We start from the raw sequence: 27,331 nt of genomic DNA, 5'->3' as shown, positions 1-27,331 counted from the left end.
AGAGTTAAGATTTCAAAATAGGAGATGCATTTAAGAACCATGTTAACCTTTTAAGTAGAAGAATACTTTATTATTTGATAATATTTTAATATTTTCTAAATTTTGTAAAATTAACTCATTATTGATTTAAAAAAACATATTTTTAAAAAAAGTATTTTTTAGCACAGTAGTTTAAATTTAAAAACTTTATGTATGTATGTGTACATAGCAACATAAATTGCATTTTATTCATCAGCTAGTATATCGTTTCAATTTTGTATTTTGAATTTTTATTTTCAGATGTTCACCTGAATCAAGCGCTCTATCTATCGAATTTAACCGTCCCACGAATTATAGACTCTGGACAAAAGGCCAAATTATTCTGCAGCTATGAAATGGGTAATCGGACGTTGAATTCCGTCAAATGGTACAAGGATGGTCAGGAATTTTTTAGGTTTGTATCTATCTATACTTATCTATGTATCTATATACTTGTACCTTGTCTATACAAGTCTGAATTTTCAAATTCATACCTACATAGGTAGAAATAAATGTAAAAGTAGATATAAATGTAAATTAAAGGGAAAGGGTGATGGTTGTAACTTCTGCAGTAGCATCAGCTGCATCCTTTAAAATATGCAGATCTGTGGTATTTAAACACAGAAAAATCCACCATATCGCTTCAGCTGATGCTCCTGATTCAGATGCTCCTGAAGCTGATGCTGATGCAACTGCAACTACTGCTCATTTAAATATTTGATTAAAAATATATGTGTATGTGTCAGTGAGTGCGAGTGTGAATGTGAAGGACTCAATTCGGTGGTAGTGTATTGGTTATTTTTATTTTTTAAGAGAGATGGATTCAATGAATACCGCAAATTCGATTTTCGATATTTTATTTTTCAATTTTTTAAAATGTTTTATTTTTTCGTTCTTCCTCATTTGCGGATTTTATTGGTGGTGATGTACGTTACCAATGAATGGTTAGCCTTGCAGGTGAAATAATTTTTAAATTGTTCGTTATTCTGGAACTCAGGTAGGACACAAAAACAATATAATATATACACATACTCTCCACACCGACGTTACACACGTAAATATTTTGGTTTGAAAAAGTTGAATCAAAATTCAATCGGACATCGGACAAGATGAGGATATTAAACATAGGGTATACGATATATGCATGTATGTACAATTATGTATAGTGGTCCAGGCTGTGTTATTGATGTCGCACAAAAGCTCAAAATGGATAATGGACAAGTGCTCAGTATTATTATACTCCAGACTCAGAACGTTCGATTTACAGATAAGGCCAAAATAATAAGAACATTTATATTTTCCCATTGGAAGTTGTTGTAATGACTCAAGTAAAAACCATTAGATCCTAAGACCTTCATACTTGGAGAAATTTTTTAATTTTAAATCAATGAATTTAGAGGCCTCGAGAATGGATTATTTCCATGCTCAGTGGTAGGAAGATTGGAGCAACTCTAGGCAATACAATCGCAACAAAACACGTGAGTAGGGGTGGTGTCCTTTCGCATCTTCTATGGCTTCTGGTCATGGATACAATTCTCTTTAAATTAGAGAGATGTGGAGTGAAGGCGGTAGCATATGCGGATGATTTGGTGCTATTGGTGTCAGAAAAGTACACCTCTGTGATTAGTGAAATCACGGAGTCAGCTTTGAAGAAAGTTAGCAGCTGGGCCAAGAGTTGTGGACTAGCAGTTAACAAAAGTAAAAATGAACTGTTCACGCTACCTCGACTCAACGGTCAAATCTATCATTGTCTTTCAGTGCAAAATATTTGGGAGTTATACTCGACCTTAAACTAAACTGGAAACTAAGAAGGCCTGTGTTGCTTTTTACGCCTCCAGCAAAACTTTCGGCAAAAAGCTGGTTGTCAAAACCCTATGGTCACAGCAACAAAACCAAATTGATTCCCTCAGATATTATCTCGGTAGACACTGACTACTACACTCCTACTTTGAGCCTTAGTAAGGGTTTTAAGGTTATTTTCCCATCCAGAGAAGATTGGGAGAATGACATCGTTTCGATAGTATTCGGCACAACCATTTTTATTGACGGCTCAAAGATGGAATGCGGGGTTGGTTCTGGCATCTTTTCTGAGTCCCTAAATATAGCTAAATCCCTTAGGCTTCCTGACTTTGCTAGCGTTTTCAGTCTGAACTACTGGCAATAAGGAAGGCATGTAAGATACTTAAACAAGCCCAAACCAAAACCGAAATGCGTCTATCTTTACAGACAGTCAGGCAGCTGTCAAAGCCATTAACTCAGCCGCATCCTCATCTTATTTGGTCCAGCAATGTCGCGATGAGCTTGTGAGCCTGAATATTAACCTCGGTGTCACCGTTATCTGGGTTCCGGGCCATAGTGGTATCGTGGGAAATGAACGGGCTGACGAGCTAGCCAGGCAAGGATCGGCCCTTCAAAGCTCACTTGGGGAAATGGCTAACATTCCTCTTGGTGCTATGAAGGGTAAAATCTTTTCTATCTACCAAACTGAATCAAACCGAAATTGGAGCAATTTAAACCAACTGCATTATATCTAGGAAGATATGGCCCACCTATAATAAAACCCATACAAACGATCTTTTATGCAGGCCAAGGCAAGTCATAGCCAGGATTGTTGCGGTTTGTACCGGACATTGGCCTATAGGAGTTCATGCAGAGAAGTTGGGTATCTCTTACAACACCTTTTCCCGTAGTTGTAGTGACCAAAGAGAAAGTGAAACGATAATCCATTTCCTCTGCAAATGTCCTGCTTTAGCAAAACCCAGAATGATATGCTTTGGAAAAGCATTCTTTCACGAACTTGATGAGCTATCTGAGACAAAGATTAGAGACCTAATCTGTTTCTCAATTTTTCTCAAAATGGCTCTAACATAATCGCTATAAAGCTTCTCTATAAATCTTTCCCTTTTTATCACAGGTCAAACGAGTTTTTGGTATCGAAACAGCGCACTACAGCGCTAAATGGATCTCAGGCTAGGTTGCCTTGACATCGCCATTTCTACCTACCTACCTAGAGGCCTTAAAACTTATAAAGGGTTTTCAATTACCGCGGGTAGATTCTAGCGCCCAGTGGCACACATTGTTCTGGTGACATTTGTCAAATCTTTTATTTATAATTCAGTTGTTTATGTTTATGCCAAATAATCATGGCAAGTTACATGATTGAACAAAACGTTCAAATATTAAAACTTTATTGTCAAATTAAGTGTTTAATAACGCAAACGTTGCGCCCTGTGGTGGCCCTTCACAGTCGACTCTTCACAGTTAAAATTTAAAACGATCGGTTCACTAAACAAACAAGCAACACCCGTACGTTCAAGGAACGCAAGATCGGCCGAGAACATCGCCGCGGTCCTTGACAGTACAGCAGAACCCGAGCCAGTCTATTCTTCGTCGCGCCGCGCCGCGCCGCCCTGCACAAAAACTCGACCTTTCGCAGACTTCAACTTGGCGAATTTTCGGGTAGGGACTTGGATCCACACCAATACAAGATTCAACTGAACCAGGAGCTTAAACTTCATGAACATAGACAACGTCGGCCGTTTGTTCCCTGAGTGGGCTTCGAATCATTTGGAAGAGGACCCCAATTTTGGCCAAAAAATCATCTTTAGTGACGAGACGCTTTTCTGTATGAATGGCGGTTTTAACAAGCAAAATTGGGGTATGTGTGACACCACCAACTCACGCGAGGTTCACCAAGTGATATTGCATCCTCAAAAAGTTACGAAGGAGCTGCGTGCCACACAACAAACCCCACGACATCTATACACAACATCTTCCCGCTCTTATTGAGAAACCCTTAAAAACGTCAAAATTTTAATGAGTCATAATTCTAAATTTCTTAAAACTTCGAGAAGCGTCTTAAATTTCAAATAGTCAAATTGAAAATTTAGACATTTCTCCAATTTCCATGATCTCTAGAATCCAAGGCAATGGTTTTTAGAAAGAGTCAAAATCAATTTTTAAAAACTTTTACTAGAATTTTTATTTAGATTTTTCTTAAATGTTTACCAAAAGTCAAACACGTTATTCTTCGATACACACAATTATTTTAGAAGTAACATGCTAACCATTTTGCGGTTTCAAAAGTATAGGGCTGGAATTCGACATCTGTCAAACAAAGTTGTTAAACACATTTTTTTTTTTCAGTTGAAAGTCTGACATTTACGAAAATGGATCGCTTAACTATCGTACAACGCACTCAAATTGTCAAAACGTACTACAAAAATGGGGACTCTGCGACAGCCACATATCGTGCAACTACGCAAACAATTGGCATAATTGTGAAGAAATTTGAAGAGACTGGATTAGTTATAGATATTGGGTCATATGCTAAAAGATGAGAAAGTTCTCATTGTCAGAGCTGATGAGCTTATGAGATTAATCGGGCGGATTCAGACTCACTCTCTACAGTTCTGACTCAGTGAAATGAGAACGATCTCAAAACTCTTTGTATGCACTTGAACAAGTCAAAAAGTAATTTCTGTGGGGTTAGTCGAGTCAAGAAGGAATCTTCTGAAAGCTAAAATAAAAGTGTATTTATAAACAATAATGCTGAACGTCTTAGTGAATTTCTAGTAACTGATACTTAATAAAGTTTTATGGAAGGCACGAAAAAGAGATGCTATGCTTAAAACCATAGAAACATTTAAACACAAATTTGGCGAGGACATACGTGGAAAAAAAATTACTAAAAATCTTGATGCTTGTAAATTTTTCATCCGCGTTGCGCGTAGCTTGTACATTTATTGAGCAGTATCCTTTGCGGTTAAGTTGCTCCTCGTGGTAATAGAGTGGTTTACTTATATGCACATGTGTACAATCCAGAGCACCAATGCCCTAAGGAAACTCATACTTACTTTCTTCGGAAAAGTGTAGGAATATGATCCAATCAGTTGCACGATTTCCAATTTTTGATGTGACTTGCTGTACAACCCTAGATATCGTTGATTGATTGACACCAATAGCACAACAGCGTGTTTCCAGGATTGGGCCCAAAAACTCATTTGTCAATAATTGCACACCTGTTTCACTAAATATATACAATTTTCGAAAACCTTCACCAATTGGACATCTTCTCTTTTTGTAAACACAATTTGTATCGAAATTATTCAGAAACTCGTCAATTTTGATAGTTGTTTATCAACTGAGTAACAGTAAACCCATCATCAACAATTTGCGAGTTCGATATCATGCAATCGAGCGTTTGCTCAACTTTTTGTACATCAAAACTAGAATTTTCTCCCATAGAACTTTCGTCGAGAGATCGATCTCAATACTTTAAGTTCGAACTCACAGCTTGAGGTCGATCTCAAATAAATCAAATGGGGTGGCGCAACAGTCCGTTGTGAACCAGGGCCTAGTGACTTACAACTCTCAACCATTCCTGTGTGCGAGTACTGTTGTCAGGAATGGAAGGGACCTACAATTTAAGGCCGAATCCGAACGGCTAATTTGAGAAAGCACTTTTTCATGACAAGAATTACTCTTGAAGGAATTGTCAATTCCTCGCAAGAGGCAGTACCCGTGAAAATTAATTTTTTAAATTAAGGTGGCACAGGCAGGGATTGAACCCAAGACCCCTTGCATGACAGTCCAACGCACTAACCATCATGCCACGGGAGGTCGATCTCGGTTTCTTTTTTTTTCGCATACCGCTCTAAGAAAGTCCTCAGAAAAGTGAGTAAAGAGCTTGAACTCTTCTTTTTGCATATGACTGTGAGTCCTGTGCACCATCGTTTCGCTCGCACCACTGAAAATATCGCTGTTGTAAGTAAAAGTGCTGCCGAAGACCCGAATGTGTCGATTCCTCGTCATTCTGTAGAGGCCATTACATCCATAAAATATCACAGTTTTGGTGCGCTCTTTGGTCCTTTGGTGTGATTGGACCTTACATCTTTTGAAAACGATGATGCAACGACTGTCACCGTCAATTCTGAGGGTTATGGTCAAATGATAACCCACTTTCTTTTGCTTACTTTTGAAGAATATGACTTGAAAAATACGTAGTTTAAACACGACGGTGCGGTGCCACATGCCACACAACTCGAGCGAATATGGCTTTATTGCAAGAGCATTTCCTGACCGATTAATTTTCTCGTAATGGCGATATCAACTCACCACCAAGATCATGCAATTTGACACCAGTGGGCTTATTACGCGAAAGACCGTGTTTATGCAGATAAACCTTTAACTCTTAAGCACTTAAAAACCAACATTCGTCAAGTTATGGCTGGAAAACGCCCAATATGTGTCAAAAAGTGGTCAAAAATTCGCATTTCACGTAGCGGTCATTTAAATGATGTAGCGTTTTACACATAATGTCAACGTTCGGAGTTTATAACATAAAAGAAATATCAAAAAACTATTTTATTTGTGTTTTATTTAAGTCCACTTTTGAAACCGCAAAATGGATAACACTGTGTAATATGCATTTTTTTTTAAGTCACTAGCGTGACTAGATATTTGGGTTTAACCCGATTTTTCCTAAGAGAAGTTTATAAGCAAAAATTAAATTAAATTGTGTTTCTATTATTTTGGCCACAGCTGTATGTACATTCATTCACTTAATATTTGCACTCTCAATCCGAGTCCCTTAGAAATAAGTTGAGTATGATGGTTAAATGCGTTTAAGCCACATTGTTATTACTATGTAAATAATTGTGTGGTGTCAGGAGGTGGGTGGGGTTTGTGGGGGTTGGTTGCTGAAGATGGAAATATGACATACTATACAGGTGTAGCGTAGCGTAGGTGAAGCCACCTTCGGCCTTTTTTGACTGCATGATGGTTCTGTATAAGGTAAAGTGTTTTATGGTTTCACCAGTGACATTTTGACACCGATGTGTGAACTGAAATAATTGCATGAAAGTGCGTTTGTTTAAAGGGGTGGTAGGTAATTGACAGAATTTTGTTATGGGACCTTTAATATTAGGGCCTGTTTGAAGGTTTGGGTATGATTGTTTTAATGTATAACGCAGGTGTACAAATTTAAAATATTTATTGAACAATTTAAAAAACGAGTTTTTAGCCAATATATTAAGGTCTTCTGGCTCTCAACGTTGAAATTCGTATCAAATAGAAGATGAAATAGAATTATTTTTTTTGGGGTATGCTCATTTTCGGCCCGGAGTGTACACCAATGAATTTGGTATCAAATTAAAGGTTGTTCTAAGCCGGATATATCTGCAAAAATATTTTGTCGATAACTCATGGGAGATCCGAAATATTTGAGATTGAAGTTCGAAATGTCCAACCATTAAAAATCAGCACTTTTTCGACTTAAATGCTAATATTTTTGGATATAGAAAAGCTAGGAAAATCAAAAAGGTATTAAAATAAAGGTGTCAAAAATATCTTTCAAATGAAACTAAGGTTACATTTTTATGATTTATATATTTTGAGTTATTTTTAATCAAACATTTGAATAACAGCGCTTTTTTTAGGCAAACTTTTGTACAATAATATCTTTTAAAATTCAATGATGATATTAATTTTTTTTGGCACCAATATGTGGCTTAGTTCACAACCTTTATTTTCATACATAATTTTTTAGGGTTTCTTAAACAATTTATTCATTTTGCCAATCATAACTCAAAAATATGCTCCCAAAATACAAAAAAAAATCTTATACCTTCGGGGTGACTTCGAATACGAACGGATTTACTGTTGACAACCAACGCAAACGAATTAAGGACAATGAACTTCGGATATGCACGTGGAATGTTAGGTCCCTTAACATACCACGTGAGGCCGAAGAATTAGCGAAGGCCCTAGACCGATATAAAGCAGATATCACCGCCATCCAGGAAATACGATGGGATGGGCCGGGCAAAAAGAGGATGAAAAACTGAGATATTCACTATGGTGACTGCTACCACGAAAACCAACAGCGCTTATTTGGGTGTGGCTTCGTCATTGGAGACAGACTTATGCAAGAAGTCTTGAGCTATAGGTGCATCCATAAGCGCCTCATGACCATACGCATCAAAGCTAAATTCGGGAACATTAGCCTAATATGCGCGCACGCCCCAAAGGAGAGAAAGACGAAAACACCAAAGATGTATTCTTCGAGCCCTAAGACAAAGCATATGAGCAGTGTCATAGCTACGATATTAAAATAGTCCTGGGTGATTTTAATGCCAAGCTAGGAAGGGAAGACATCTTTGGTGGAATAATCGGGAAGAACAGCCTGCACGACAACACTTCCGACAATGGATTCAGGCTCATAGATTTTGCTGCGGGGCGAAACGTCATGGCCAGTACGCGTTTTCCACACCTCAACATCCACAAAGGAACTTGGACTTCACCAGATCAATCTACCGTCAACCAGATTGACCATATTGCAATCGACGCCAGACACGCTTCCAGCATCATGGATGTACGAACTTTCCGAAGAGCTAACATCGACTCGGACCACTACCTCGTTGTAGCCAAGGTAGCACTTCGGATTTCCAGACCCAACGCAAGACAGGGAGGTGCTAGGAGAAGATACAACGTCGAACGGCTACAATCGCCAGAGATCGCCAAATCCTTTTCCGACCGAGTTACAAGTAACCTCTCTCGAAGTTCTCTGCCGCCAACACAATGTATCGAAAACCAGTGGCAGCATTGCCAAGATGCAATCAGAGAAGCCACCTCTGATGTGCTGGGTTTCAAACAGCCACTAACAAGGAACCCCTGGTTTGATGAGGAATGTCGGCAGGCAAATGCAGCCAAACAAGAGGCACGCAAAGCGGCGCTGCATAAAAGGACGAGCGCTGCTCATGAGCTCTATGAGCAGAAGAGGCGAGAGGAACGCCGACTTCTCAGAAGGAAAAAGAGAGGGCATGAGAAGCGTGCGGTCGAAGATGTTGAGAGGTATAAAAGCAGGAATAAGGTTCGAAAGTTTTACGAACAGGTGAAACGAAATTCACGGGTACATAAACCTAGAACCGAAGGCTGCAAAGACGAAAGTGGAAACATCATAGTGGAACCGCAGTCAATGCTGAGGATATGGAAGGACCACTTCTGCAGACTGTATAACGGCGATGAAGAACTGAATTCCGCTGTCAGGCAGGATGACCCATTCGATATAGGCGGAGAAAGTCAACAATCCCGTCCTCCCGACTTAGACGAAGTAAAGATTGCCATATCTAAGTTGAAGTCGAATAAAGCCGCTGGAGCAGATGGCTTCAATGCCGAGCTCTTTAAAGCAGCTGGGGATAAGCTGGTTTTGGAGCATGCACCAACTTATCTGTAAGATATGGTCGGAAGAAAACATGCCCGATGAATGGAACCTCAGTATTGTTTGCCCGATCCTGAAAAAAGGAGACCCTCTAAACTGCACCAACTATAGCGGAATAAGTCTTAACATCGCCTATAAAATCTTCTCTGCCGTAATATGTGAACGTCTAAAGCCCATCGTCAACAACCTGGTAGGTCCTTATCAGTGTGGTCTTAGACCAGGAAAGTCCACAGTTGATCAAATATTCACATTACGGCAAATCCTGGAAAAAACCCAAGAACACCAAATCGACACCCACCATCTTTTCATTGATTTCAAGGCCGCATATGACAGCATCTACAGGGACGAGCTGTATAGAGCCATGTCTAGTTTTGGCATCCCTGCCAAACTCGTCCGTTCGTGCATAATAACCATGGGGAATTCAAGCTGCTCCATAAAGGTTGGAAACAACTTAACAGAACCTTTTGATGTCAAAAAAGGTTTTAGACAAGGTGATGCGCTGTCATGCGATTTTTTTAACATCGTGCTTGAAAGAATAGTGCAGAGCTCACACGTCAACACTAGAGGCACTATCTTTCAAAAGTCCGTCCAATTACTGGCAACTCAGCGTGATGTCAATGGGGCTTTTGTGAGTATTGAGGCAGAGGCGGCAAAAATGGGTTTAACGGTTAATGAGGGCAAAACAAAGTACATGCTGTCGTCTAGAAAGGACATACAACACCGACGTTTTGGTCAAAACGTCACAATCGACAGACGTAACTTTGAGGTAGTCAAGGACTTCGTCTACCTAGGCTCCGCTGTAAACGCAGAAAACAACACCAGCGCTGAGATCAAACGCAGAATAACTCTTGCTAACCGCTGTTTCTTTGGACTAAGAAAGCAATTGAGTGGTAAAGTCCTCTCTCGAGGGACCAAAGTGTTGCTATATAAGACCCTTATCATCCCCGTCCTGCTATACGGTGCAGAAGCATGGACCATGACAAAAGCAGATGAAAGCACCTTGGGTCGCTTCGAGAGAAAAGTTCTTCGTGTGATCTGCGGTCCCGTATGCATCGAAGGGGAGTGGAGGAGAAGATGGAACGACAAACTGTACGGGCTGTACAGCGACGTAGACTTAGCCAGAAGAGTAAAAGTCCAACGACTAAGATGGCTGGGTCACGTAGAGCGCATGGAAACCAATGCTCCGGCCCGGAAAGTCTTCGAATCCGCACCCACAGGACAGCGCAGTAGAGGAAGACCGCGGATCAGGTGGCGCGCACAAGTGGAAGGTGACCTCACCCAACTTGGAGCGCGAAACTGGAGACATCTAGCTAGGGAACGAGCTAGATGGAAAAGTTTGTTGGGTGAGGCCCTAGTTCACACAGGACTGTAGCGCCACCTTAAGTAAGTAAGTAAGTAAGTGCAATTAGACGATAACAAGAGGGGGAGGAAGATTTGCCTTTTTTAAGAACAGCCTGGACAAGCGCTGATTTCCATCCACTCGGAAAGAGACCTGTAGAGTAGGAAAGCTCGAAGAGCACTTCTTTAGAAGAATAGGGGGATACTGTCCGGGCCAACGGATTTGTGTATGTTAAGGTCTTTCAGTATTCTTGCAATAGAACAAGTGCGAAAGAGAATTCGTCCCATAAAACCGTTTACGCTTTCAAGTAAAGGAGGAGTGATATAACTTATTGGCAGCATCGGAATAACAGCAAAATGTGCTGCGAGCAAATTGGCTTACTTAATCTTTAGTCCTAATGATCTCTCTACAGCTCAAATCAAACTGAAGAGTGATCATGTGTTGCGTTTAGAAAGTCTCTCTAATACTGATTCCTATGAAAATTTTGAAGTGTGAGCCAATGAGGATTTTCGTAAATTTCTTTTTCAAGAAGAAAGGTTGTAGAAGTGTCTTTTTCTGCCCTCCGAATTCAACTGGTAGTTGTTGGTTTCCGATCGATGACTTCTATTGCTTTGTCTTTTGCGTTGCAGTGCTGGTCGGTTAAATGTTATAATTTCCATCTAGGTCCCCTAGGATTCAAGAATCGTGAGAAAGACATCACTCCTCACAATACACATGATTTTATAATTGTCTTCTAAGGATGGAGTTTTCTACAAAGGTCCCCAAAGATTCAAGAGCCGTGAGAAAGATATCGCCCCTAAACTTACACATGAATGTAAAATTGTACTTATACTGCGCTTTGATGTTAACCAGTGCTTTCAACTGGTACTGGTTTTGTGGGTAGGCTCACCTTGAAGTCCATTCTAAACGAAGGGTGTCCATGTTAAGCCAGCAAATAGTATACACCCGTAAAGACATAAATGAAGCTCATCGATGGTTATGCTTTGACAAAAAAAGTGTTTTGTAATTTTGATAAACAGAGCTCTAATTTTTCAAATCAAATCTTACGCTTCTCGAAGGTTGTTCTGGTAAAAGTCCTTGAATGGCGAACTTTCAAAGTATACTGAAAAAAATCAAAAGTTCTTTGAAAAGTACACATATCCGTAAAAAAAAAGAGGCACTGATAACTTCTCAACCAGACTGTCGTAGGTTTTCGTGTTTTGTAAAAAAAAGTTATCAGTTAAATTATTCTGAATAAAGTAAAAATTACCAACAATATTTTGCATATGATAAAAGATTTTAATTTCAAAATCTACTTTAGTGAACGAGATTTTTATTTGAAGACCAATTTTTACCAATTTGAGTAGCATTTATTAAAAGTTTTTATTTTTTTTTAAATTGGATGCATAAAATTAGTTTAAAGCCAATGTTTTCCATTGTTCACAAGATATCGAGAACCGAACATAATTTCTAACCATTTCTGCGTACTATTTTTTCTAGATTTCAATTGTTAATGAAACTGACTCTTAGATTTTTATAAAAAAAATGACTGAATTTTGAAAACAATATTTTTTTTTTAAATACAATTAATATAAATTAATGAAAAGATATTAAGTCGAAAATCTATTTTCACCAACTTTTATTAATTTTTTTTAGTCTTTTATTAACTTCCCATAGGAAGTTATTGTAATGGGTCCGATTTGTCGAATTGAAAATTTTGACATTTCTCGACGTTTTCATGCTGCGTCTAAACTCGTTTCTGATATCCAATGTAATAAATCAAAACAACAATGCACAGGTGCAGTTCTAGTTGATTTGGAAAATGCCTTTGACACCGTATTGTTAAAGGATCTTTACCTCAAACTGAGCAGGCTTGGCATAAACAAGCCATTGTTGTATATACTTTATGATATGCTTAATGGTAGAAAGTTTGTTGTTAAAAGTGGCAATGTAACTTCTACCGCAACTTTCTTAATTAAAAATGGTCTTCGAGCTGAGAACTCGCCGATTCTCTTCAGCATTTACACCAACGATCTGATAAGTAGTCTTACAAAGGCAATTGCGTACGCCAACGATCTAATTGCGTACAGAACGGCCCGAAAGGTTGAGGTTATTAGAATTGTCTTGCAGCGTGATTTCGACAAGATTCAGCCATATTGCGACGACTGGAAACTGAAAATAAATGTCCAGAAGTCGGAGAGAGTTCTATTCCGGATTCCGTTTGCTAGGGCCACGAGGGTGAGGGATACATGTAAGAATTGGCGCAAGATGGTCATCGTTGATCTTCACGGGCGGCCATTAGCGAGCAAAAGTGTAGTGAAGTACCTCGGTATCTGGTTAGATCAGTATTTATATTTCGACAGACATATAAATGCTGCTCTGACTTGGGTTCAATCCCTGCCTGTGCCACCTTAATTTAAAAAAAAAAAAATTGCGGGTACTGCCTCTTGCGAGGAATTGACAAATCCTTCGAGATTAATTATTGTCATGAAAAAGTGCTTTCTCAAATTAGCCGTTCGGATTCGGCCTTTAATTATAGGTCCCTTCCATTCCTGACAACAGTACTCGCACACAGGAATGGTTGAAAGTTGTAAGTCACTAGGCCTGGTTCACAACGGACTTTTGCGCCATGCCACCCCGTTAAGTATATTTTTGTTTCAACTTTGTTTTTCCCTTTTTTTGGGGGTGGATTTGAGTCATGAATAATTGGAACAGAACGAATATCTTCTTTAATTATTGATGCAGCAGCTTCTACAATTCGAAGACGTTCATCACAATGATTTTGTTTTCTATCTTCGTACCACGATTTTTTTTAAATATTACTTGCAGTATCTTGAAAGCAAACAATTGTAAATGATTTACTTTTCGTGGTAATTACAATATTATTCCCATATCAAGCAATCAGTTATTTTTATTATTGTTTTATCATATGGAATGTAATTTTTCATTATATTTATTAACTCAGCCAATGTGAATTGACAATAATCGTCATTATTTTCTATGTAATAAAAAACATTTTTCAAGCCAATTCTAATATTTTCATCCGATGGATGGCCTGCGTCACCCTTTTCACTGACTAATACAAAATTTGAGAAACAATTATCATGATACTTAGCTTCGACTTTACAATTCTTCCATATTTATCACCACGTCCCTCTGCAGCTTTTAATACTGTGTCTTTAAATGAAAGATTACTCACTTCTCTAATAAAGCGTCTGTATTTTTTTCTGTTTTTTTTTCAATTAAAATCATCCACAAAACAAATATAATTTTTTTTAAATCAAAAGAGCTGATTCTTTTTTTACGTGGAGATATTAATGTATTCGGTTCTTCTTAGCGTGCGCCGTTTAAAAGCCGCTGTACTCAAAGTGTTCGTATAATTTTTGCGACAATTGTTTTGAACATTTACAAAAGTCACAGTATCTAAATATTCAATATTACCATCACCTCTAGCGATACTAGCATTTTTTAATGTCTGAAGACCACGCCTAACTTCTACTACATCACCATCCGATAACACTTCTTTGCATACAAAACATGTATCACTCATTATAAAAACTCTACTCCGAAAACGGTTAATTCACGACCAACAATTTTTATAATGACCTTTATCCTCTGAGCAATAGATCGCGAGATATTTGCCAAAAACTGATTTTCGTGACCTTTTATCCTTTATAACTTTTTAGCCAGCACGATATCAATGTCGATTTTTACATCTTCATTAACCCTAGAAAGATAATCATATTTTTTAGTGCGTAAAAGATAATCATACGTCTTAGAGACGTATGGCACTTATTAAGCTCGTTTAAAGATGACAATTGATTTTTCATCATTATTTTGTATTTTAATTCATTTTATTTGGGTTATTTTAAGTAAAATGAATCAATAATTAAGTACAAAAGAAGTAAAATTTGAGCAAAATTTATAAAAAATCTGAACCACCTTTGAAAACAGAACGAACGAAATTCTTTATTTTTTTAAAGAAACCTTTGAGTTGACTTTGAGTCTTAATATTTGGTAAATTAGTTCATTGAGGGGTAAGCTAACTATAAAAAATAGTTTTAGTAATTTTTGAGAAAAAAAGTTTTTTCCCCATATACTTTTGTTCAGTGCACAAAAGTTTCACAAAAGATAATCATACGTCTCCCAGACGTATAACATAGTCATTACTGGCCCTAATGCATCTTCAGCGTGAATTTTAAGATGCACCATGCAAGCTCTGACCTAGTCCTAAGCAAATATAAAAAACTAATGTAATACGGCTTATAATTGAAAAGATATAACAATTTTTCCCCGCGCCATACGTCCCGCAGACGTAGATTATCTTTCTAGGGTTAAAATGCCCTAATAAAGATGTATTAGGGTTTAAAATAGCTAAAATGACTGGAATAACAATCTTAAAGGCGTTACTTACTTACTTAAGGTGCTGCAGTCTAGGACGGGCACCAACAAAACATGCGTTTTCAGCCATCTCTACATATAGCTTTCTGTCAACAGTTTCGCACGCCAAGTTGGTTGAGGCCCCTTCCCACCTGTGTCCGCCAATTTAGTTTCGGTCACCCTCTACTAATCAATCCCTAATGATTGGATTCGAAGAACTTCCGGGCTAGAGCGTTGATGTACTTTCTCTAGACATGACCCAGCCAAATAAGTCGTTGGACTTAAATTATTCCAAGGAGGTTTTTTGTATGAAATTTAATACTCGCAGTTTAAGGAAGCTGCTTGCCGAATTTACAATTGAAAATTTAGAATGAAACAACAACAACTTGTGTGTGCTACCACCAAGTTCATAGGCTGGAGTTATAGCTATTTTACGGGGACCTACCCGATCATCAGACTCCTTTAGTGGTAGTTGACCCGTGTCAACTCTTTCGCCTCATCTCCCTCTCATACGAATCCAATCGAAATCGTTGGCTTATGAAAAAGAGAGGAGATAATAGAAGGAACCTGAATGTGTGCTTATAGAAAAATGCTAATCGGTTCAGTATAGTTCGATAGAACGGGAAAAAAAACCTGTAATTGGCTTACAACTTTCATGTGGGTGCGGTGGCGCACAGTGTGGCATATAGGTCTAAAACTTTGCCAAAAATATTTTTTTTCTCTATCGCTTAAATATTTCTTATTATTCAATTTTGACATTAAAAATAACTAAAAGCAGACATTTTTTAATGATGAAACAAAGTTTTTATTTAATCTTCAGTACTATTTTCATCAATATTGTCAAAAGAAATGTTATTTTCTGATAGCAAATTAATAACATCAGTTAATAAGTGTTTCTTTTTATTTTTATTACATCTCATGCCGCTTATTAATAGATCAGAAGTTAGAAGAAGCCTATTAAGAACGTCCATGTTGCAATTAACACGAGAAAACTTTCTTGAATAGCTTAAACGGTATAAGCGAATATGTTTGTTTCTTGCTTCTGCTGCTTCCTCTGAAAGCTGTCCTATTGAAAGAATAGCTTTTTTAATTACCTCGGATCCATGAATTAGCACCTTATGCATTGTAGGAGACATTGGGTAAAACTTATATACGGAAACATAAAGCTCGGCCGTTTCTTGACAATACTTTTCAAACGCTTCAGTATTGATTTTAAATCCGGAGCACAATGTATCTAAAACAATTTTAAGACGATACAATAAATGTTTATCTATTCCCGTTATAGCTGCTGATATTTTATATGAATCAAAAAATCTTCTGCTGGTATTTCCATCATTTGTATTGCCAAAATTCGATTTTGGGATATCCACTAGGAGTCCGAGTTATTGCCTGAACTGATCCTGAATTTCGTTCTTTCTTATTTCTACTTATTGTTTTTCGTCACTCGTAAGTCTAACATTCCATTTTTTCACAGGCAACCTGTAAGCTACATGTAATATGGTCTCAAAAAACCGTATACGAGCATGGAGCAAGGAAAGACCAAAGTCAAAATTTTCTTTCTTGCAGGGTCTTTTCTTACTTAAGTCATTAAACTCGTGTGAAATGGCTTCACAAATATAGCACCTGGCCGAAGATTTGGTATGCGTTGCGGCATTGCAAACCTTACCATCTACCATAGTAAATAACATGTTATGTTTTATAAACATATCATCAACTTCTGTAGCGGAAAGCGCAGAAATTTGTGATTTCACGTAGTCTATTTCTTCGTTGATAACATCGTGTGTTTCTTTGATGAATCGAATTCTTATTGGTCGACAATAGCGAGGTGATGATGGGGTTGGATTTTGCCAAAGAATTTTCTTTTCGAGTCCATAAAACAACTGTAGTGAAACAACAAAGCTTTGAAAAATATTGGCATCAGTGTCAGCTTGATTTTCAAATTTCATTTTATATTGACTCTGTTGAGACCTATCACAACCCCATTTACTTATCAAAATTAATGATTTTTTATCTTCCTCACTTAAAAGCTCCACAGCATTACCAAGATGTTTTATAAGTCGACTCACAGTGTGATCCATCAACTTTTGTACTTTCACTTCAGCACATGTCTCGGTGCAAACATAACAAAATTCTTTTTAAACTAAAAAGATCGACACATTTGCTCACAATTCAAGTAAACCGAAGATATACCTAATTTTCACAAACATCACATCAATAAATATCCAAAATATATATCTAACAACTTAATAAATACCTGATCTATGATTATCCATAGCGATTTTAATGAAAAAAGGTTAAGAAACAAAAACTTAGCAATTTTACTAATCCTCTATATCCACGTTTTTTCCTAACTTCAGCAGACAGTTTAAACAATTGTTGAATTTTCAATAATCCCGTTGCACTTGGTGACTAGATAAAGCTTAGCAGGTTTCGATTTTGTATGCACTTACTATTAAGCTTTTCAGAAAATAACAAATCAGGGTTGCCAATTGAGAAAAAAAAATTGCATTTTGGCCATGTTTTGAACCCATATACCTCTCTGTGTGGCGTAGTGCGTAGTGCACTAGCTCCTCACCCGCTAGATCTCTTGTTCAAGCCCAGTTCGGGCAAAAGTTCTTCAAAAATTAAATTGAACATAAAAAGCGATTAAGCACCACTAAAGGAGTCTGGTGATCGGTGGTAGCACACACAAGTTGTTGTTGTTTCATTCTACATTTTCAATTTGAAATTATTTCATTTCAATGATAGACAAAGTGGTACCTTAAAGTTATGGCTGTCCATGGTGACATTTTGTCCAAGACGTCGTCGTCCAATGTCCTCTGATTGATGATAGCATGATCTTGCGTCATTGACGACTAAACTCATCTTCTGCAGAAATGCTCAAAAGAACAAAACAAAGCCACTGAAATCGCTCGAAGGTCTTTGATCTTCCAATTATGTCAAAATCATCGGCGTAACCGACTGATTGAACGGACCTTTGCAAGATTGTGCCTCTAGTGTTGATGATTGAGTTCTAAAAACAATTTTTCGCAGAATGATGTTGAAGAAGTCGCATGGCAGTGCATCACCTTGTCTTAAACTTTTTTGCTCTGTAGAGCTCTTCCCTATAGATGCTGTCATACGCGGTATTGAAATCGGTAAAGAGATATTGGGTATCGATCGGGGTTTTTCCAATCGTTGTAATATGAATATTTGTAAAATGTTGTTCTCTTCTGGTCTGAATTCAAACTAATATGGACCTGTTAGGTTGTCCATGAGGATTTTCGTAGATTTCCTTTTCAGGATTCAGGATTTCAGGATTTCAGGATTTTCGTAGATTTCCTTTTCAGAAATAATAATTGTATGTGTTGTAGGAGTACTTTAAACTCATCATAATATTAAAATCTAGTTTTTAATTATTTTTGTTTTGACGAATAAAAATATTTTAATAAATTAATTCGAAATAAAAGATTCCAAATAAAAACATCATAAATATTTTGTTAATAAGAAATTTGGTTTTTAATTAAAGAGCCTATAGTGTGTTTGTGTCTGTACTCAGGAATCACTAGTTTCCTTCTTCAACTGTAGGTCTTAATGAAGTTTGATTCCATCAAAAGAAGAAAAGTGTTCTATAAGTTTGGTAAATAAAGCTCTAATTTTTAAAATCAATTCTTACGTTTCTCTGGTAAAAATCCTTGCCATGGTCAATTCTAAAAAAAATATACTGAAAAAAAAGTAAATAGAACTTTGAAAATTACCCCTATTCGAAAACAAAAAGGTCTGGTCAGTGGCTTTGGCACAGATCTATTAACAGATGATACTTTCTTGTCTTGTAAGCCCAAAAATGAAACAAAACATTGAACATTTCGGGATGCATTGGATCCTCATGGAAATTGATTGATTTCAAATTCAACAATTTTGTATGTTACCCTAAACTTTTTAAAGCAGAGGAACACAAAATAAACGACTGAAGTTCAACTAGCTTCAAAATTATACCCTCTATCAACTGAAAACTTTCGCAAGCTCTTATTGCAAGACCTTTCACTATTCGTTTCTTTTCAAATTTTCAATACATGTAGTTTTTTATACCAATTTTTATTTTCGTGAAATGAAAAATTCTTAAAACTGCTTACCATCTACTTTACATAATATATGCTGTGCATGTACGTAACGTACACATGATTCTTTTCCAAAGTTTGAATACCTCTTAACATACATTTTATCAAATTTTCCAATCTCAAAATACAAAAGAAAAGGAAATTTCTCATAAAAATAGAATATTTTTAGTCGATTTTCTCAAAAGAATCACCCAAGGCCAAACAAGGTAAAGGCAGGTACTTCATATACGAGTACGTCGTCGTAGCCCGGTGAGGAATGGGGTTTCATAAAAATCTCTGTTTGTCAATAATATAAATATATATGTAGGTACCGGAATTTATTCTCTCAAACATTTATGATGACAATGCACATTTTTTGCTTTTATAAATATTTTTATTTTTATTTTTATTGCAGATATTCACCCCTTACACCACCCACAACAAACAGATTTCCCGTTCAGGGTGTAACGATAGCAGATGGGTCTTACGTTTGCAATCAATTTATCTGCAATGTTGAACTAGAAAAGCTCAATTTATTTTCATCGGGCGCATATCGATGTGAGGTATCGGGAGATGCACCTGAATTTAAGCTCATTGATAAAACCGCAAATATGTCAGTTGGAGGTATGTATGCAATTTATTTTTTAAAATAGGGGAAGGTATGTACCTATAGGTAGGTGCATCATTATAATTCACATTGGAATTGAAACCGCTGTTTTTTTTAATCCTTATAATACGAGTTGGATTTATTTACAAGTCTGCATGTGAGCTTAAACATTATCACAGCTCTGCTATATACAGATGCATGTCAATTTAATTTGAACCTTGAGCAAGGATTTCAAATCAATTTAAAGGATACTTTAAGGTGGTAATCGTTTAGAAGTTGCTTCTTTCGCGAGGGAAGATCATATTTTTATCAATCTTTGCTACAAAATTTGTCCTTGTCATAGTGCTTCTAAGAAACGAAACAATTAGTTCAGAAAAAATAGTTACTAATAAGGATATTTTTTGCAGTTTTGGTCTGTTTAGAAATTTGAAAATAAATAGACTTGGCTAATTTTTTCACACCTTTTAAAGCTTCTGTCGTAATTATGGTAGTGTGCAAATGGTTTGTCTTAGGCTTTTGCTATAATTTCACCAAGAAATGTCTAAGTAGTCTTGAATTCAAATCTGATCTTAAAATATACCTCTTTTAAAATACTAAAGACAACAAAAATCTGTGTTTTTAAGGTTGAAAAACGTACGGAACATCACGTCATTTTCGGTTTCAACGCTCGTCCACAATGACACTACTTTCTTTTGTAAGCTCTTCTTTCGCACTCGAGCAGTTGTAAGAGTACTGAAAGAACTTGACATACACAATTTTAGTGGATTTTGGTATGCCCAATATTGCTCTAAAGAGGTATTCTTCGACGCTGGCAATGAGTAAGCTTTTCCATCTCTCTAACGCTAAAAGTCTCTTTCCGAGCGGATGAAAATCAGCACTCTTGTCTAGTCTAGCCACTATTAAAAAGGCGAATCCTTCTCCCCTACAACCATCGTCCAATAGCACTTTTACTTACTTACTTTATAGTTGGCGCTACAGCGCATTGTGCTCCTGGGCCTCAAGTTATATCTTTCGCCAGCTTACTCGATCTCTGGCTTGCTGCCTCCAGTTTTGAATACCAAGTTAACGTGCGTCGGCCTCAACTTGATCAATTGTCACATTTTTACCAAGTCTACGGTGTGAATCGACTCTATTTGATAATAAATACTTCGTTTTGTCCTCGTTAATGTCAAGACCCATTTTCTTCGCTCGTTTGGTTATTCCCATAATGTCGATGTCATCTGCATATCCAAGATATTGTGTGGATTTTTGAAAGATGGTGCCACTTGTGTTGCGCACCACTCTTTCAAGAACAATATTGATGTCATCTGCATATCCAAGATATTGTGTGGATTTTTGAAAGATGGTGCCACTTGTGTTGCGCACCACTCTTTCAAGAACAATATTGAAGCAGCTATGTACATGACAGCACATCGCCTTGTCGAAGTCCTCTGGTGGTTTCGAAGCTTTCGGTCGAGTCTCTTCCAATTTTGACGCAGCAACGAGCATTTTCCAGCGTCATGCTGATAAGTCGTATAAGTTTGGTAGGGATACCAAAACTGAACATGGCACGATATTGTTCGTTCCTGTCTACACATGTCATAAGCTGCTTAAAAATCGATAAAAACATGGTGTGTGTCGATGTTATGCTCTTAAGTCTTTCCCAAGATTTGGCGTAGAGTGAAAATTTAATCGATGGTAGATTTTCCATGCCTGAAGCCACACTGATAAGGGCCAATTAGTTCGTCAGTAAATATCTTGAGGCGTTCACATAATACACTTAAAAAGATCTTGTATGCGATGTTTAAAAGGCTAACTAAGGTCTCTGTAGTTGGCGCAGAGAAGGCAGTCACCTTTTTAATGGATCGGGCAGATGGTGCTCTAGTTCCACTCGTCGGGCATGCTTTCCTCCACGCTCCCTTACAGGTATGCTCCAGCGTGCTTAAAAAGCTCCGTCATCTCCGGCCGCTTCGTTCGACTTCAGCCTGGTGATGGCTAGTTTCATGTCACTCTGGTCGGGTGGGTGGAACTCTAGATCGTCCACCAAATGAATTTGACGTGGCTGCTCGCTGGAGGAATCGTTGATTTCTTCGACATTAAGCTTTAAGTTTGAAATGATTTCTTTAGATTCTTAGCATTGACTGCGTCTCGACTACGGTATTCCCTTACTTATCTTTGCATACTCCAAGGCGGCTAGTAACTCTTCTATAAAAGCTCCGCACCTGTTTCCTGTTAAAACATCCCTGGATCTCCTCGACTTCAAGCTGAGCAAGAGGTTCTCATCCCTTTTCTTGTCGAGGTAGAGTTGGCGGAAGATCGTGTCCTCTTGATGGCGCCTCTTTTGCAGGATTCCTGATGGATTGTTTGCAAATCTGACAGTGGGTCTCAGGGCACATATCGTTTCTCGCAAGCTCTAGTTATAGTCGGTCGAAAAAAGCATTGGCGTAATCCTCCTGCTGCAGTATTCCAACGTTAAATCTTCTCCTCGTGGTTGTTGTTCACCTAAGAGCTTCCATGGATATTCGAACACGCAAATCAGCACCAGCTAGTTAGTGGTCGGAATCTATGTTGGCTGTACGTCTTCCGCCAATACCAACATGATCAATTTGGTTGCATGTTCGATCATCGGGGGACCGCCAAGTCCCATTGTGGATATCTGGGTGAGGGAATCTAGTGCTACTCAACACCATATTTTTCTCGGCTAGGAAATCGATAAACCTGAGTCAGATTCAGATGTGATGTCCTGTAGTCTATGTCTTCCGAAAAATGTCTTCTTTACTAATTTTGGCGTTAAAATCTCCCAGGAGATTGCTTATATGTTTTGGCGAAGAGCTCGTAGAATTCTTCTATGGTATTGTCATCCTACTCTTCCGGCGAGATATGCGCTTTGATAAGGCTCAATTGGTGGAATTTGGCCTTAATGCGGTTTGTCGTCACTCTTTCGCTTACTTCCCGAAAGCTTAAAACTCTTTGCCTTATTTTCCCTCTGACAGCAAAACCACATCCTATAATCACTTCCTCCCATCGAGTAGACACTTTAAATAGTAGAAATCACAGCCTTCAATCTTCCTACTGCCTGGCTCATTATATCGTATTTCCTTGAGGGCTGTCGCATCATCTTTGAGTTCCGCGAGGGCATCGGCAAGCTGAACTGCTTTGCGTGGCTGGTCGAGTAATCGTTGGCCGTTTTTGGTTTGCGGGGGGGGGGGTTGTCAACATTATCAGTACGTTCATCCGAGGCTATTACTTGTGTTTCATCACATTTTAAAATGTCCTTCTCATGACTGAAATCCTTAGAGCTGATTCTTCAGAGCGATATCTGGTCTTTTGCTCCTCCTTCCTGCGAAGGTAACTCAGGTACACAGCTGTGGATCCGATGGATGCAACGTTCGTCATTAGTTCACCAGCAGGCGATACGATTTTACACCACCAATAGCACTAACGTCGCTCTTCCCAAGGTCATGTAAACGCTGACCAATTATCAGCTTAAGCATCACTTCAAAGAACGGAGGCTTCTAAATGAACGACAGTATTGGTTTCATAGCAATATTAAATTAAATTATTTCAAAAGCATTTGGTAGAGTTTGGCAAAAAGCTTTCTTATCAAAAATGAGTGATATTTAGTATTGATAAATCGCATCTTTGTTTGATTAGAAACTACCTTTCTAACCGTTTAATAAAAGTTGAATTGGATCGTTTCAAGTCTTAAATTCTCAATATAAATGCTGGTGTCCCCAGGGGCCCGTTTTGTGTCCGACTCTCTTCCTCATATCTAATCCATTACACTATTTCGCTGACGACATTACCATCAGCTTTTTATATTCGTTTCTTGAATCACATCCTTGTTCCTCGCATGTTAAACTTTAAAGTCAACGTATGTGAAGCTCATTAAATTCCGATCTTAACAGAAGAATTTAATGCTTCAAAAACTCAATTCTGTCTCTGTTGTTAAATTGTAACCCATCCCCAACACCGCGATTCATGAGTGTCACTTTCACATTGCCAAAAGTTCTGCTGTTAAAATCTCTTTGATAGAATTTTAAAAAGGCCTTTAAAAATGGTAGGCCATAACACCATCATTTAAACTTTATTGCCTTTCGTTGTTTTATCGATATTCTTACAAACAATGTTCTGTCGGGTTAGCCAGTTGCATTCAACCCCTAAATCAGTTTATGCGTAATACTTAACTTCTAGGAATTCTCATTAGCTTACCCTTCAGCTTAATTTCGGACGAGAATATGGAACTCTGTTTTGCCCTACCATTTGATATTCAGACTTTAAGGCCAATGTGCACCGGTATCTTATCTTATATCCTTACCTTTTTTGCTAACGGTCACACTGCGTTTAAAATAAACATTTAAAGGGCACTAACCCCTTGAATGTCTGTAAATTATAAAAAAGCACAACATACATATCTCTTAACAATAAATTTTATGATGATTTTGCAAATGATGATTGCACAAATCATTGTCTTCTAAATCAGTGTTTTGAACAGAATCCGAAATCCCAAAAAGTCAAAATCCTGAAAATCCATCAGGATCCGAAAACTGAAAACGAAAAACAAAAATCCTCAAACCGAAATCCCCATTTTTTGCTTAAAAACCTACGAAATACTGCCCATCTACAGATACATTTATTCTATTTGTAAATTTATATGACTTGCAACACACTTTAATTGTGTTTCAATGCTAAACAAAAAAGTATTATGGCTTTTTCTGTACTTCTACGTAAACCATTTACAAAGTTCTTACAAATCTCAAAATACTTGAACCCGTTGGCCAAAATAGTATTTCTTAACAAGTCAATTCAAAAAGTCTGACATTCTATTGATTTTCTAAAAATGTTGTAGAAAACTTCGTTCTCCGTGATTCTCATTTAATCGAGTCAAACAATGAAATGTTAAAGAAAACAAAGACAGGCAGAACTTAATTTAAAAAAATCTATTTGATGTATTGTGTTATTTGAAATATTAAATGACTTACTAATATTGGCAGTTTCAATTTTTAACATTGTGTCTTCCGTCGAATTCTTTGAGTTCTTGAACGACGTGAATTTTGATTAAGTGGAACTTTGAATCATTCTTTAACTCTCTTGAAGTACTTTAATGTTTTCGGTAGTCCTTAAAGATCGACGGCCCTGGTCGAGAAGTGTTCGTAGATGAAGCAGTTGCGCGGAACGCAAACACGAAGGAATTAAATTTACACTTGGCCCATCACTTATTTATCGTATACCGTAATTTGAAGTGAACAAAACCTTTGACGCGCAGTTACGTAAGAATCGTTACTCTTGAAAAATTCCTCCATGACAAACGCGCTATGCTCACTTGACCAGTATGACATCATGATTGAGTAATCCGCACGATCACTGATTCCAATGACAACACCCCCTGCACCGTTTATTAATTTTTAAAACAATCGTATTTAAAAACCTAAATCTGCCACCAGTTACCCAAAACTACGTCTTTTCTTCAGGGAAAATTAAAAATCAGTAAGCAATTGTGGAGAAAGATATTTGTATCAAGAGAATTATTTGAACTTTTAAGAGATAAACTTCTCAGGAAAATCATATGTGAAGAATACAAAGAAAACCAATTAAAAAAGGCACTGTTACCAACATTTTTAAAAATAAGAATTATTGAAGTTCGCAATGTTCAAAAGTCTCCTGAGCTTCAAAATATAAATTTATTTCCTCAAAATCGGCCAAAAACACTAACACAATCACAACAACTAAAAAATCAAGTGTGAAATGGAACAAACTCATAAAAACTTATAACAACTTTTACAAATTTTCGAATCTATCAGATTAGATTAGTAGTCTCCTATTGGGATTTCTTCTTCCGGATTACTAATCAAAAACGTCATTACTAGCAAATGTCTGACATTTTTCAGTAGATTGACAACAGTTAAAAAATTCAGACAGTTGCTTTGATTCTATGTGATAGATTCTAATTCAGTTAGAATCTCTCAATTCAGTTTAGTTAAAAAAAAATCATTATAAACTTTTAAATTAAAATACATACTAAAAACACTACAACTATGAACAAGTTATATTAGTGTTGTTAAGACTTTAATTTTGTTGTTTCAACTTTGTCCGTGAGGACTCCTCCACACCAAAATCACAGAAAATATCCCTTTAAATATACTTCAATAAATTATAAGCTCTTTTTCCTGACGACTTCTCTATTGACTGTCATCAATGATCTCCCATTTCACATCATGCCAAAATGACATTCATCCTTAAACTCTGGGAATATTTTCTTTTTCGTTAGCATGAACTTTATTATCCTATACCTATCTATAGGTATATACGAATGGAGTTCATTCAAAGTCTCGAGTATAGGAATGTTTATATTTTTGTTTCATCTAAGAGGTTATTCTCTAGAGACTATTTCAAACGATTGTGTGACAAAAACAAAACAAATCGCTGTTTGGTCGATTTACTGCCTTATTGGGGCAAACCCTTCATTGGTTTGGTTTTTGTCCATCGACAACGAAAACGACTACACAACGAATCGACAACGGACCGGACACGTTACCCACACAAAACACTGGGTCATACAATACCCCCAAAACAAGGAGTAAATATTTTATATGTCCTGGTTGGTGTTAAGACACACACAAAAATTCCCATTGGAATAACCGTTTTGGGGTTCTATTTCTATTCTGTTGCCTGAGTTAAAACTTGTTAAGAATCAAAGAATCCTTTTGGGTGTCATCGTTGTCGTCGTCGTCCTTGTCGTCTAAGGTTGTTTTGTCATTCTCCTTTCTTCCTTTGTAACTATACACAGGACACACAGGAAGATTTTCGTAAGTGTTTTCTTGTTGTCCACTAAAATATCCTGTGCTTTTTGGTGATATGGTTCGAAAATAGGGTGTACTCTGTACATAGCGATTTATAATCAGATTTGAACGAACAGTGATGTGCATAAAATGTTGCATACCTTAAAAATGTCATTTGGTTACTTTTCTTTCATTTTTAAGTTTGAGAGCTTTATGTCCTTAAGTAGACATCTACACAATACTATACTATGTCATCTGGCTTAGTTTTCTTATGTCCTTCAAAGCAAAAATCAAATGTTTTGGAATCTATTTTTCCTCAGAAAGGAATATGCACAGTACTCTTTAGTGTACACATACAAATAAATGTTGAGTTGCTTTTTGTATGTACTGTACCTAGGTTTAAACTCATGACATGAATTCTGATCATTTTATCCTTTTTGTGTCCACATATCCATTTATTTGATTTTTTTCGATTTCTGCTATTTTCGCTATATTCTTGTTATTTCCTTCTTTTGTTATTTTGTTGGCATCTTCATTTTTTTCTGTACATGAACTCACACTCACTCTCACTCTTTTGTATTTTATAGTTCTTCCAAAATTTGACCCTTACATCAGTGGAATAACACATCCATACAAGTATGGTGATTTTTTGGTGGCTAACTGCAGTTCCGAATGGTCAAGTCCCCAGGCGACACTAACGTGGTACATCAATAACAAAACGGTACGTGATGAAATTTATCAAATAGATTACAATACATACTCATACACACACATACACATCATCAACAATGACAATACACATTTGCACATAAATATAAGGCGAGTTTATTTAACCCCAACACTCAATATATATGAACTTATACAAAAGAGGATATTGTTACCATGAAAAAAAGGATGTTCCTTAAATAACAGACAAAATAACGAGGACAGTGTTACGTATTGCTGCAGTACTTT

At 37.2% G+C, this 27,331-nt stretch overlaps 1 protein-coding gene across 1 annotated transcript; it reads left to right on the top strand.

Annotated features, from left to right (window-relative positions):
• Positions 1-279: 279 nt before the first annotated feature.
• LOC129953583 (uncharacterized) lies at positions 280-27,098 on the top strand (the record flags this gene model as incomplete). The annotated part of the gene is made up of 3 exons (XM_056066825.1): positions 280-433; positions 19,428-19,636; positions 26,965-27,098. Coding segments are annotated over 3 exons (497 nt in total), but the record flags the coding sequence as incomplete, so codon positions are not given.
• Positions 27,099-27,331: the final 233 nt, after the last annotated feature.

This window comes from Eupeodes corollae, unplaced genomic scaffold (genome assembly GCF_945859685.1).
Source record: "Eupeodes corollae unplaced genomic scaffold, idEupCoro1.1 scaffold_671, whole genome shotgun sequence".
NCBI lineage: Eukaryota > Metazoa > Arthropoda > Insecta > Diptera > Syrphidae > Eupeodes > Eupeodes corollae.
Note: the sequence above shows the minus strand (reverse complement) of the source record. Positions and strands in the feature narration are given on the sequence as shown.